The sequence below is a fragment of the Typopeltis vanoorti genome, chromosome 25 (genome assembly GCF_054136105.1).
Source record: "Typopeltis vanoorti isolate ZY-2024b chromosome 25, IOZ_Tvanoo_1.0, whole genome shotgun sequence".
Taxonomy (NCBI): domain Eukaryota; kingdom Metazoa; phylum Arthropoda; class Arachnida; order Uropygi; family Thelyphonidae; genus Typopeltis; species Typopeltis vanoorti.
In genome coordinates, this window is record NC_143573.1 from 67,960,940 (window position 1) to 67,975,599 (window position 14,660).

General features: G+C 35.7%; 1 protein-coding gene across 1 annotated transcript in view; it reads right to left on the reverse strand.

Annotated features, from left to right (window-relative positions):
• Positions 1–8,200: 8,200 nt before the first annotated feature.
• Positions 8,201–14,660, reverse strand: part of LOC150092819 (12S rRNA N(4)-cytidine methyltransferase METTL15) — an 86,707-nt gene continuing 80,247 nt past the window's right edge. Inside the window, exons 5-6 of the mRNA XM_090414641.1 lie at positions 9,708–9,902; positions 8,201–8,736 (exon numbers count right to left, since the gene is read on the reverse strand). Coding sequence (XP_090270767.1) covers positions 8,322–8,736; positions 9,708–9,902 — 610 coding nt within the window. The 3' untranslated portion in view covers positions 8,201–8,321. The remainder of the gene's footprint in view (positions 8,737–9,707; positions 9,903–14,660) is intronic.

A 14,660-nucleotide genomic window follows, 5' to 3' on the forward strand; every position in this document is an offset into this window, starting at 1 on the left:
TACTATGTGTAATTTCTGAAATTGATCACTTTTTGACATATTCTGTTAAGTTCATCTGTAAAGAAAAAAGACAAAAAAATCATACAGGATATCTACATTACCTTTATCAGTTGTTGCCCTCCCCAGTTTTGCATCGCCAGCAAATAACTTAATATCCCCTCTATCTGCTATATATATATATATATCATTAATGTACAAATTAAATAGTGGCCTTAGTACTGAGCCACTACATAGTCATCTTCATTCACCTTGATTCCACCCCATTCCCATTTGCTCCAACTTATGCAGTTGTTTTTCCATGTGGTACTCTGTCAAATGACTTTGCAAAGTTCAGCAGTATCGTGGTATAGCCATTTCCTTCATCCAGTTCTTCTGTCGCCCTTTTACAAAGCCATGCTGCCTCCCAAAGAGTACAGTAAAATCCTGAAGTTACGCGGTAGGTGGGACCAACAAAAAGCGCGTAACTTGGGGTATAATTTTGCATGTAATTTATATATACAAGCATACAAAATATTAGCTAATTGGGACCAAAAAAAGAAAGTTATTTCAATGTCGATGGTTTCATAAAATCTAATAGATTCATCCGATGGCATAATGCCTTTTTCTTCTCACACAAAATTTCTTCATAGTAAGCCAACGATTTTTTTATTCCTTGCCTTGTGGCCACAATTCGTTCCTCGTGAATCTATGTCCTCCAAAATCTGTAAACCTTTCTTAATTAAGCTGAGACCTTCTGTTAATTTTGCAATTGTCATGTGCTTTTCTGGTAGAACTGGATCTGAGGTTTTGGTCTCTTCAGTAGCGCTTTGCTCACGCATCTCTATGAGCTTGTCGATTGTAAGCTCCTTGTTATGTGAGTCTAACAGCTCGCTGACATCTTCACTGTCAATCTAATTGCCTGGCAAGGTTGACAACTTCTTCTATTGCCTCAGCAACTTGATCAGTTTCTGGCAACATTTCCGTTTCACATTTAAAAAAGGATGGACAAAGTTTTTTTCCAGACACCATTCAAGGTTTTTTGGGAAATTTCACCCAAGAATTTCCGATAATCCTTACAGCATCTAAAACATTAAACTCTTTCCAAAACTCTTTAACAGACAGTTGCTCATTTTGCCTCATAGCTTCATTCAGACTTGCAAACGAATGCTGTGTGTACAAAACATTCAAAGTAAGCTTTGAATGTTTAAAACTCCTTGGTCCATTGGTTGAAGTAAGCTGGTTGTATTTGGAGGCAAGAAAACAAATTTTACATATGGATCAAAATCAATTAAAGTTGCAGGAGGGTGACTAGGTGCATTATCAATGATGAGCATAACTTTAAACAGAATTTTTTTAAACCAAGCTTTAGAATTTGACTTCCAAATCACTGGCAAGCCAGCTTTAGATTTTTTTTTAGAGCTCTTGGATTTTCAGAGTGATAAATTAAGAGAGGTTTTAACTTGCAATCACCAGCTGCATTTCCACCAAGCATTACTGTCACGATCTTTGGAAGCCTTAAAGCCAGGAAACGTTTTTTCTTCACGTGCGATGAAAGTTCTCTTAGGCATCTTTTTCCAGAACAAGTCTCATTTACATTAAATATGGTTTGACTGTTATAGCTACCTTCCTCGATGATAGCCTTAGGTGTCTCAGGAAAAGAAGACGTAGCCTCTTTATCAGGCACTTGCCGCCTCTCCGTGATGCTGTGCCAGTTAGTCATTTTTAAATCGGTTGAACCAACCATTACTGGCCACGAAATTTTCTTCTTCTTCGGTCACTTCTCTGGCTTCTACTTTTTAGCCTCTCAAAAATCAGCTTGGCTTGGCTACATATTGTCGTTTGATCAACTGGACAAATTTTTACTCTCGCTTGATTATCACATCATAATTTAAGCATTGTTTCCATCTCACCAATAATCCCATGACATTTACGAATTATGCTTGAATTCAATGATTGCGCATTTTTCACAGCAGCACAAATTCTTTATCTTTTATGATTGTTCTTACTGTGGATTCCTGTAGATCGAATGTCTTTGCTAGCTCACAAATTTTCATTCTGCCTTCAAAATCCTTAATAATGTTGAGTTTTGTTTCCAAAGTCAATGTTTTTCTTTTCTTGCTAGCTGAAGTTGAAAGTTTATTTTTCACTAGGTTAGACTATAATAAATTTAGTGTAATCCTTTATCCAAGTGTGAGCAAACAAAGTTTACGCCTGAAAATATCTTCAGGACTGGGGTAAAGTAGTACAATACCAGGCAACTCGTAGCAAAGGTGGACCAAGCCAACATCACTCCTATCTCAGTATCTCCCATAATGCAAAACACATCTCCTTGCGAACATGTATAATGTTATGCATTAAGGGAAGGGCCACTACCCAGACTAGTTTCGACCTTTATTGAGGTCTTTTTGAGGCGCAAACTTTCTTGCTATCTGTAGAAGAATTGGACTCGCTTCTTTTGGACGACATTATTATTTTTTATGTGATAAAATTTTTATCAAGAACTTAACATTAAACAATTGCAAGGTTTGTAGACTATAAAAATAGTCTACAAACTATTATTTATTAAATAAATTTATTAACTATATATTTATTTTTAAAAAAATACTATATATGAATGGAGACCACGCAAAACACGTCAATGCTTGTTCACAGCATGTGCGACACTGGCGAATGTGGCCAACGCCAGAAAGATATGACTAGTGGTGAGGTGTGAAGCGGGACAGGAATATGTACATATAAGAAACCACATAACTCCGGATTCACGTAAGTCGGGGTATTATGTATTATATTCCTATCCTACCATTTCTGAATTTACCCTTAAAACTTTTCCAGTACTTTAACCACTGCTCCAGAGATACTGGTTGGTCTGTAATTTGCTACTTCTGCCCTGGAGCCATCTTTATGCAATGGAACTATTTTACTCTCTTTCCACTCTGTTGGAACCTTGCATACTTAGATTAAACAACTTAGAAGAACTGCAGGTTCATTTGCACATGAGCTGACATACCATCCAGTCCAATTGATATTTTTCAATATGTTGAGTAACTCCAGCTCATCTGCCTCACTCTGTTACATTAGTAACTGCAAAGTCGCCACCTAGTTGGATGAGCCAGCAAAGATTGGTAGCGTCTCTGCTACTAATGGCTCATAAAAAGTTAAGCAAGTTTGAGCATGGTTAGTAGTTGGAAGGAGATCAATCGTTCCATGCTGTTGCCACACTCTCCCTCAATGAGTCTTTGGACTCCCTGGAGGTGTCACATAATAATAATATACCCTTGCAAAGTGATCACTTGGTAACTGAACTATTTCTTCTGCTTCTGTCATCTTACCATCAGCATTGAGTAAAGCTATATTTCCATAATTATTCTTTCTCTTGCTATGTAGTAAAAAAACTCCTTTGGATTTACTTTGGCCTGCTCAACTAATTTTCTCTCAAAATCTGATTTAGCCTTCTTTACCATACTAGCTACCCTTCTTGCCTGCACTTTGTATCGCTCATGAGCATGCTGATCATCTTTTTGTTAATATTCATTCCACAGTGCCTGCTTTATATTGCTACTCATCCACTTAATTCCTACTTAGTTTATTCTCTTGACTCTGAATCTGATACTGCCTTTCTCAAACATCATTCCATGTAACTGCTCCAAGTTACCACTTCAATTTGTCATAATTGCCAGCTTTCTAGTTTCACATAAATCCTTTCTTGACTGAAAATTCCATATGTTGAGCAACCTCCCAGAACAAGACCTGCATGCTCACTTTCCCCAATTGATGATAAAGTTGCTACTGTAGTTATAGATACGAGGGTGATCTAAAAAGTTCTCAGCCTCAACCATAGATGGCAACACTATGAACAAGATTTTTTTTTCTAAGTTGGTACATCTGTCATAAGCAACCATGTGAAACTGCAAGTCATTCTATCAAGTAGTTTGTTTGTACAGCTGTCTGAAGCAAAAGTGTTGTCTGTATCCCTTGCAATGGATAACATTGAGTATCGTGTGGTTATAAAATTCTTTGTAGAAGAAGGTTTAACGCCAAAAGAAATTCATTCAAAGTTCATAAAAGTTTATGCGCATTCTTCTCCTTCATTTTCAACAATTAAGAAATGGGCTGCCGAGTTTAAACGTGGCCGTACCAGCCTTGAAGATGATCCACGTCCAAAAAGTGTAACACCACCAGAAATCACTGATCAAGTGCATGATGTGGTATTGGATGACGGGCGAGTCAAAGTACGTGAAATTGCTGACTATAGGCATTTCAAAAGAACATGTAGGATATATTTTGCATGAAGAATTGCAAATGAAAAAACTTGGCGCAAGATGGGTGCTATGCTTGCTCACAGCAGATCAAAAACGTACTCCCAACCCTTGTGGCCATCAAGACCTGTGTGATGGCCATTGAAATGTATGAAGTTATGGAGCATTCTCCCTAAACTGGATTTGGCTTCATTACACTTCTGGTTATTTCCTAAATTGAAGATAGATCGATGTCAAGGTATCAGTTTTGAAAATGACCAGTTCTGAAAACAATGCAAAAAAAAAGTTTCACAGGATATTTTCATACACTGGTTTCAGCATAAGTTGAAACTTCAAACTTTTTTTTTTTTTGTATTTTTTTTTTTTAACTTCACTGACATCTCCCTTTATGTAGAGAGCTAAAAGTAATGCAAGCAAATACTTTCAGAGAATGTAGAAGCTAGCCAAACTCTATTTGCTGACTTATTTTATTTTATTCAACAAGGTTATAATTACATTTTATTGTAAATCTTCCTCGGTATTTTTATACAATATTAACATTTTGTATGATTTCCATTGTGCTTTTAAAATTTACTAATTAATATTTTTTTAAATAGGGGTAGATAGATACATGTCTCCTAGTTCTTTCTCTTCTTTTCAAATACAATAAAGATTGTTTATCCCTTTTCCCTGAATGTGTCTTAAGGTGATAGCTCCCCACCCCCCCAAGTTTTCAATCTTGATCAATGTTACAATCCCATCTGGATTTGCAGATGGGATTGTAACATAAGTTTATTCAGATTGCTTTTATTGTATTGGTGTTTTGTTTTTTTGTTTTCAGTTATTTAAAGCTTGTTTGATCTGGTTTCTAAGAAGCAGCTACTTCTTACCTAACTAATATCAGTTATATATTGCTCCATTATTATAGTCAATTTGAAGGATTTCTCAGAACTGGCTTCCTACCATATGTGTCATCGCAATATTATGAAGATGGTGCTGTGATTATACAATGTTATCCAAAAAAGTGAAAAGCACATTCAGCAGTACAAACATTAAACAATGATGCTTGATGAATAGGACAGCACTGAGAGTCAAAGTTGAAAATAATTAAATGGCCATCGACGACGAGAGATGTATAAAAATTTATTTTATTTATTTGTTTTAAAGCTAGCCAAACTCTGCTTCCTAGCTTATTTTCTTTTATTCACTCAAGGTTAAGTACATTTTATTGTAAATCTTCCTCAGTATTTTTACACAGTATGGTGAACATTTTGTATGATTTCCATCATACTCTCGAAAATTAATATTTTTTGAAATAGGGTGTGGATAGATTGTATCAAACAATGTGTGGATACATGTATCAAAAATCTAACAATGTGTGGACACACACATTGTTAGATTTTTTGCAGTGGGATAAAGCTGTGTTGGAAAGTGTCTTCCTTTCAATCTGGGGAGGGGGATTGGTCACCAGATGATGCAAATTTTATTTTCCTCCTCCAAGTATATGGAAGAGGTGAAAATTTTCTCTTGAGTCAGTTGAAAATCTACATATACTATTTTTTTTCCTGTGCATTGTCTGAGAATTTAGGAGATGTGTAGGAGGTGAAATGAAAACAGAAATTCAGAACTACTCATCATGTCTGATTGGGCTACGTCTCTCTCTTTCCTGATGATGAAGACAGAAGTGCTTAATTTCCACTGAATTATATTCATATAATAGATGTCTCCACATACCTGCAAAAGTGCATTTGAGAATACTCAAGCTCAGTAAGGACACCACTTGTAAAATATTTGAGATAACTTGCGGTTAAAATCATTTAGTAGATATAATTACACTGAAATTAATTAGGAAAGCAATATTTTCCTAATTAATTACAATCACCTCTTCATTCGAAGAAAAACGCTGACCAGGGAGGAAGAGTTTTGGTTTTGGGAAGAGACAGAAGTCAGAGGGAGCCACATCTGGGGTATAGGGTGGATGTTTCAACAATTCATAGTGCAGATCCCTTAATTTTCCCACTGCCAAAATACCTTTGTGGGAAGGTGCATTGTCTTGATGAAAGATGATTTTTTCTTCTGCAAACCAGGTCTTTTCTCACGAATTTTTTCGTCTAGTCTAGTTAAAAGATAGGAATAATATTCCCTGGTTATTGTTTTACCCTTTTCAAGATAATTAATAAACCAAATGCCTTTAGCATCCCAAATCATTGATGCCACGATCTTTCCTGCTGATGGAACCGACTTTGTCTTCTTTGGCACTGAACAACAGGCTTCTGTCCACTGTTTTGACTGCTGTTTGAATTCTGGTGAATCAAAGTCTCATCCATAGTAATAAACTGATGCACAAAATCAGTTTTATTCTTGTTAAAATGCTCCAAGCACTATTCAGAGATTTTCATGCGAGTGCATTTTTGATCTGCTGTGAGCAAGCATGGCACCCATCTTGTGCAAAGCTTTTTCATTTGCAATTCTTCATGCAAAATAAATCCTCCACGTTCTCTTGAAATGCCTATAGTCTGAGCAATTTAACGCACATTGACTCGCTGCTCATCCAATACCATATTGTGCACTTGATCAATGATTTCTGGTGTAGTTTCACTTTTTGGATGTCCTTCACGTGGATCATCTTCAAGACTGGTATGGCAATGTTTAAACTCGGCTGCCCATTTCTTAATTGTTGAAAACAACGGAGAAGCGTGTCCATGAACTTCAAATGAATTTCTTTTGGTGTTAAACCTTCTTTTACAAAGAATTTTATAACAGCACAATACTCAATTTTATCCATTTCAAGGGATACAAATAAAACCTTGCTGATATGGTTGAGGCTGAGAACTTTTCAGACCATCGTTGTATATAAATACATATTTGTGCAGACAACAAAAATGAGAAGAGTAATGCACATGTAAAAAAGTCACTAAAATTTTAATTGTAGTTCAGATACCCATTAAAGAGCTGAAGTACCTGCCTCAAAAAAGTTTCTCAGGTCAGCAGGGTAGGCTCTTATGCTGTAGTCCTCCACAATTTGCCGGATGGTTTGGTTTATGGCCCACAGTCACACTGGGGTGTAGGTGATCTTCCCCACTTGTGTAAGCTGTCTGCACAGATACCATGTTATGTGCATATCCTATTTAAGCTTTTCCATAGATGATGTGGAAGCTCAATCCCTTTCAGATTGTGGTTGGTAAGGATATACTTGTTTAAGTCTGTAGCAATTTTTCTTTCCAAGTTTCTAGCCATTTTGAATTAACGTTGAAATTGCTGTTTACTAGTTCTTAAGCCAGTATTAGTGAAGGCCATTGGGATTTAAGGCGATTTATATATATATATGGGAAGTCTTCATATATTGGTAACAGAGGATTGCTGTTTATTTTTTTGTACTCTGTTACTAGAGCATCTTTTCTGCACAGGTTCGGTTATGCAATATTGCCCAAAGTTGGAAGTCAGTAGAGGGGAGTGGATTTTGATTTGGGATTTAGATTTTGAGGACAGATTGTGAGTATGTGGACTGCAGACTCTGGTTAACAGGAGAAAGAGGGGTGATATGATAGAGGTCTATAAACTTTTGAATGATGAAATTTTTCATCGTATGGAGGGTGGGGAAAGAACATGAGGCATCCATGGAAGTTAAGGTTGTTCTCAGTCAAGAAAGGGGGCAAGAGCTAGGTTTTTCTCCCAGAAAGCGGTGAGTGAATCTAAGGGAAGGTATGATAGCTGGGTTGGGTAATTTACAGCCTCCCTAGAGGTCTCAGATAATAATAATAATGCCTTTTGAAAGATAGTGTTCTATCCTTTCACATATATATATATAAGCTGTGATGCCTTCACACAGCTAATTAAATCATCCTAATTTGAGGTTCAGTGTGGTCTATGTTTCTCTCCCTTATGGAAGATAGTGCTGTCTGATCTGATTTGTTTTTTAAATCCAGGACTTTGTAAACATTGAAGTTTTTTCTGTTCCATCTTATATACAGAAGATGTCTGGGACAAAAATTTTGCTAATAATTTATTTCACCTAAGTTATCCATTATTTATTTGAGCAATGAAAAATACAATTATTCCATTGTATGTTATTTTCAGAAGCGATAAAATTTACAACTGATATAAAGTTCAGCTAATTAATTTGATAGCACCTCTCAGTTTAGAAGAACGGCTTCTTGGATTATTTTTAACTTCTTCCTCTGATGGTGTAATAACTTTTTTGTTAATAGGCATCCATTTCTTTGTCATAAAATTATCAATTTCATCTTTTGTATGCCACTTGGCAGCGTTACGATATTTCTGACCTAATGTCGAACTGATAGGTTCATCTATGTCAATTCCTATAAAATGGCGCTTCACAATACGATCTTCTAATGAGTGAAATGTTAGGACTGCTGCTCGTCCACCAGGTTTCAAAAAATGGTGTGAAAGTTCAAGACCATAATTTAATTCATTAAGTTCATTATTAACAAAGATTCGAAGAGCTTGGAAAATTTTGGTTGCCACATGAGTAGGACGCTGTAATCTGTCTACACGTTCTTCACTATAAGAAGAAAAAAAAAAATCTTAATAAAATAACTCACTTCTTTTATTAAAATATTGTAAATCAATATTCAGTAAAATTCAATAGACTGTTGTTACTTGTGTGCCATGTAGATAGGCATAACCATAACTTCTAAGTTCTATCAGTTCCTGTAGGATTAAGGTGAATGTGACACTACAATAATAATTTGATTGGCTTTGCAGCCAATAGGTTGTGACTTTCATTCACAGTAGCATGGATGAAAGTTACTGTTGTAATAAATTTAAGCAGGAACATAGAACAAGTAAAATATTTCAGCTATTTAGGCAATTTTTAGTGATGATGCAAACTAAATAGGAAATAAAATATAGAATTAGTGAAGCTGGTATGTTAGGAATTTATATTGAATAAGAAAGAAATTAGTCAAAATATTAAGCTGTATACAGGACAGTGTTCAAACCAATTTTAACTTATGGATCTGAGAGCTGGGTTAGAGATGAAATGCTAGATCACAGAATAGAGACCACTGAGAAAGATAGTAGAGTGAAGAGATGTCATCAATGGCAGTATCATATTAAAAATGAACTTGAGATTGTTTGTGTTCAAGAACATCTGAGTACGGCTAATCTAAGGTTGTATAGTAATTTAAACAGAATGGGAAAGATTAGCAAAACACTATTCTTTACCAGGTTGGCAAGAAAAAAACCTAGAGGAAGACCAAAATATAGGATGGATGGATTGAGTAAAAAGTTCCTTAAAAGACAGAAATATTGGAGTCTTTGACAGATAAGAGATTAATTTGGAGGAAAATTGTTGATTGGAAGCTAGTAATAATGTAACTTTTTCATAATATCCTTTATACCCTCCCCCAAGGGTACCTATCAGGAATTTGATGATGAAAAATAAAGTATATCTAAAATGTGCAAAGAAACTTTGTCTATACTTGCTACTGGACAACAACCAAAAAAAAAAGGGGGGAAAAAGATACTTACTCAGGTACAGCACTCGCTACAATTTCAGCTAGCTCTTGAGTTGTCTGGATATCTCTCATCATAAATCGTGAATCCACAATTGCTGCTGCAATCTTTTTTGAAAATTTTTCCTCTCCATATATTCGAAATATTTGTGCTAATTCCTGTCCATTTAAATTATTAACAACATCGGCAGCTGTTGGTTGATCACTATACCTAAAAGAAAAAAAAGCATAATTCATTGGGGCTTTCCAGTTGAAGGTCAGTCAGACTAATATGGGAGGAGTGGCAAAGTTTTTTCATCCAGAAAAACAGGCAATCTGGCCAGAATAACATGTAATTTACAAACACAGCAGATATAATTAATACCACCCTGTCATAAACATTAAGTAGGTTTCAAAGAAGCTAAATTTCTTGACAAGGCATAAGTTTAATTAACACAAAAAGGGAAACTAAAGCTAACTTTTAATGAGAATTTAAGTTGCCCATGCTGCTTGTTACTGAAGACAGTTATAAACCACCACAGGAGATATGATCTATAAAATTTAAAAATCAGAACTGTGTATTAGATAAGTAACATCACAGATACCTTTTGAAGGGTACTGGGAGAGCAGGCAGAATTCTGATGGGTAAGAATCCTACTGAAAAGAGAAAATTAGTCATTAACTCACTGGTATATGTCCCATATCCACAAATGAGGCTGTAGATACCAGAGCAAATGTGTGATCCCAATCAGATGAAATGCCATCTAATTATTAGGTAACTAACCTTCATTACAGATCTCACATAGTGTGGAGACCTTCATTTGAAAATACAGAAACATTAACTGCTAGTTAACACAGCTAGAGATACTCCACTTATCATTCGGTTAATGCATAATCACACTGATATACTGTGCTCTGGATATGTAAAACCAACCACAACAGGTTGCAAAACATGTCTTAGAATCCTTCCCACAATGCATAGCATTATACATTTCCAAAAGGATGTATGCCTTGAAGTTATCAGTAGCCACTTCATATACAAATATATTTAGAAAAAAGTACAGTAATGATAGTGGGTAGTTCAGTGGATATGGGAAATATATAAGTTCTACATTAATTCAACCTATGTATTTCTTCTGGGTCTGGCTCCCATTGATGAGACCTCAATGAAGGTCAAAACTAGTCTGGATAGAGACCCTCCCATAATGCATATCATTATGCACATCCAAAAGGAAGTGTGCTGTTATGGCAATTGATGTGAAGATACTTCATGTGCAAACATTGTTTTCTTACTTCTTAATGGTGCATTACAGTATGAACAACACAGAGAGGAAAAAATACATTTATTAAACTTACTATTTCACTAGTTTTCTACCCAGCATCTTCAGAGCACAATTATAAATGTAGAAAACAATTCAAATTGTAACTAAAACATAATTAATGTCCTAACATGCCATCGTCTATTGGCCAGATAATCATAAAAGTTAATTTGCGGAAGTCAGGCAATCAGAACTCAAAAATGAGTTTCTCAGATCTTTGGCAAATTAATGCACCAAATGTTAATGAATTCATACAGAAAGGCTTAGGTGTTATTCATTAGCCATAATAAAGCTTAACAGTATAACTAACACCATGAGGAAAAAATATATTTATTAAACTCATATTTCTCTGCCCAGCATCATCATCAGAACATGATGAAACTGTGACAGGCGCACAGCACTAAACTAAGAGCTAATGTCCATATATATGGGTATACTTAATAGTATAACTAATCTTAAGATTTCTTATGGATAATGTTAATGAATGTGGGGCAATTGTAGCTCTTTCGCCATCACTCTATCTGATGGGGAGAAAGAAAACACCATGTGCCTTGGAAATTTCATGCTTAGATTTAAGCAGATGCACCACATATTGTGGTGATTTTTTAATTGTAACCAAATCTGCATGGGGTGAAGCAAGAATGTACCTGTTTTAGAATATATTAGAAAACAATAATGGAGAATGCTACATTTTTCTTTTATGTGGTTCCCACCCACAAAAGATTATTAATAAACCTGCAGTAAATTTGTACAGTGGGTTAAGGATTTCACCCCCTGTTTTAATCAGTTTTATATATTTTTTATTTATTTATTTTTAGATAGTCTAGAAACCCTGTTTTCGAGATAAAAAATTGAACTTTTTCAAGCCACATCCGGTGGGGCAGTGGTCTCCCACCTAAAGATCATCACAAACGTCCAAATATTTAATATTTGTGATCCTACAAATTCTAGACATGATGGGAAGAGATTTGTTTTTGATCAGGTGATTCATTTAGACAAGGCAGGATTATATGGATTTGGAGCAGCAAATCATCTTATTAAATTTGTACTTTGTTTTCTGAGGATCAGTATACATTTCACACTGTAACAGGATACATAATTTCCAATCATCATTGTAATTATCCACCCTTTCATAAATCCTACCATTACTTTTTTGTTTTGTTTTACAGCCAGTAAGCAAAACTCTAAGATCGAGAACTACGATCTACGAGTTTCATGCTGAAGAACTATCGGCGAATCCAAGCGTAAGTGACGACTTGGTAGTACAACACCAAAGCAACTCGAAGCAAAGGCGGAGCAAGATCCCTCACCATCTTTGATATTTTCTCATAATGTAAAAACACAGCTCCTAGGAGATGTAATACTGTCATTACATTATGAGGAGAGGTCACTACCCAGACCGGTTTCAACCTTTTTTTGAGGTCTCATCATTAGATTATAACTAAGATGAAAAGCCATTAGGTTTTTCATCTTAGTTATAATATATATGGCATTCATATAGTGAAGGTATGTAAGTTCTTTTCACTTAAACTTTGATATCATCCAGGTCTACCTACTCACTGATGAGACCTCAAAAAAAAGGTTGAAACTGGTCATAATGTAAAAACACAGCTCCTAGGAGCTGTGTTTTTACATTATGAGAAAATATCAAGGATGGTGAGGGAGCTTGTTCCACCTTTGCTTCGAGTTGCCTTGGTGTTGTACTACCAAGTGTCACTTACGCTTGGATTCGCCGATAGTTCTTCGGCATGAAACTCATAGATCGTAGTTCTCGATCTTAGAGTTTCGCTTACTGGCTGTAAAACAACAAGGGATTTTTCTCCCCTTAATTTTAATTAAGGTCACCAGAAAAATAGCCGTTTGGCTTTTCATACATTATTCAAGTATTCATTTTTATTCAGGAATAGATAAATTTTTACTGTCTGTTGTTTCTGAAGACTGGAATAAAAACCTATCTTGTGAAAAAATAAGCAGCTTTGTTTATCACTAAATACAGGATAGAGACATTTACAGTCTATGTACTATATTTAGCAATAATTAGTATCATTAGAGACAGGTGGAACAACACTAGTAATGGGAAACCCCCCCCCCTTCCTTTCGCAGACTATGCCGCATGCATGAAAGCAAAACAGATTTACTGTAGCACTAAACATAGCAGCTAACTAAACACATTTGTCCTAACATTCTTTTTAAATTTTCAATTCCAGAAAATACATTATGACAGCTATTTATAATGTAACCATTGGATACAGGAAGTACACAATTTATGTAAAGCAAAAGATCAATTTGAATTACATTTTAGATATTTGATATTATCAAGATGCTTCACAAATGCTAATTTTACTGAAAAAATTGCAACTAGCAGGCTTTGTGAAAATGGAACTGCCAGATGCAGAACAAGTATACATACACTAAAGCTAGTTCCTGCCCAGTGCCAAACTGAACATCAATCAAGATTGTGGATGAATAACTATGACTCTCATTGAGGCAGATGTGCAAGAGATATTGGACCTCTTGCTGGTCAAATTAAGATAAGCTGTCTGAAGTGCAGATCCCACATGCCTCAGTCTTTAAAGAGGTACCTGTAGAGAGAAAATCGTGTGCTACCCGTACAAATGTGGGAACTTGCTCTCTAGGGATGACATCGTGAGAGGTATGAGGAGGCAGTACTCTAGAAAAACTACACCCTGTTCCAGCACAGGCAATTGTTGGGAGTCTAACTCTCCGGTGATTATATTAATGACAAGTTTTGAGAGCAATCTCCTTTAGGTTATAGAATACTATTTAGGGCATGTTCGATAGGAAAGGTAGTTAAGTTAGTTAATGACACCTGGCATTAGTAAGGTATCATACTCCATCACTATACATGAGGCCAATTCTACTAGTGAGGTTATATTGGAGTAAGGGTGGATGGTCCATAAAACCATTCTTCATGTACATTGGGGACCACAACTAAACACTTCCAAGTCAGAATCTCATCTTGTCAATGCAACAATACTATTTATGCCTCACATGTTGAAAGGCATCGCTAGCCAGAGTTGCTATTGTATTGTTAGTGTAATTGCTCTGCTGATGAGGCTACTAGAACAGAAGCATTAAGGCAGCCATTGACAGCCGCTACTTCCTACACTGCACCAAAACCTATGTGTTGTGCTTAGAAGAGCAGCCACCATACTATGATCAATTTAGACTTATCCTCTAGTCCTAATTCTGCTGGCCAAACTAGTGATTATCAAAAATGGTCTGCTAGAATAAACACTGACTCACTCTTTCCTTTGTCAGATCTCTTGTGGATAACAAACCATAACCTTCTGCAAAGTTTCTCAGCTTTGTGTCCACTGATAATATATACAAAAGCCCCAAAGGGAATAATTTCTGCTCTTCTTTTTCTATGCTCCTGAAAACGTTTGCTCTGATCAAGTTGCTAAAATGAATATCTCCATTTCCTATTTTACTCAGCATCCCAGCTTACTACTAAGCTTTTAGTTTACCAATTATGTCATGGCAGTTCAAGCAAAAATCAATTCAGCATATATATATTTTTAACATGTATATTTCTAGTTGTTTATTATTTTAACGGTATAATAGAACACAGAAACTAAGTAAATAATTAATTTATTAACTTGATGCTGATATTTCGCTGGTATTATAACCAGCATCTTCAGAGCACA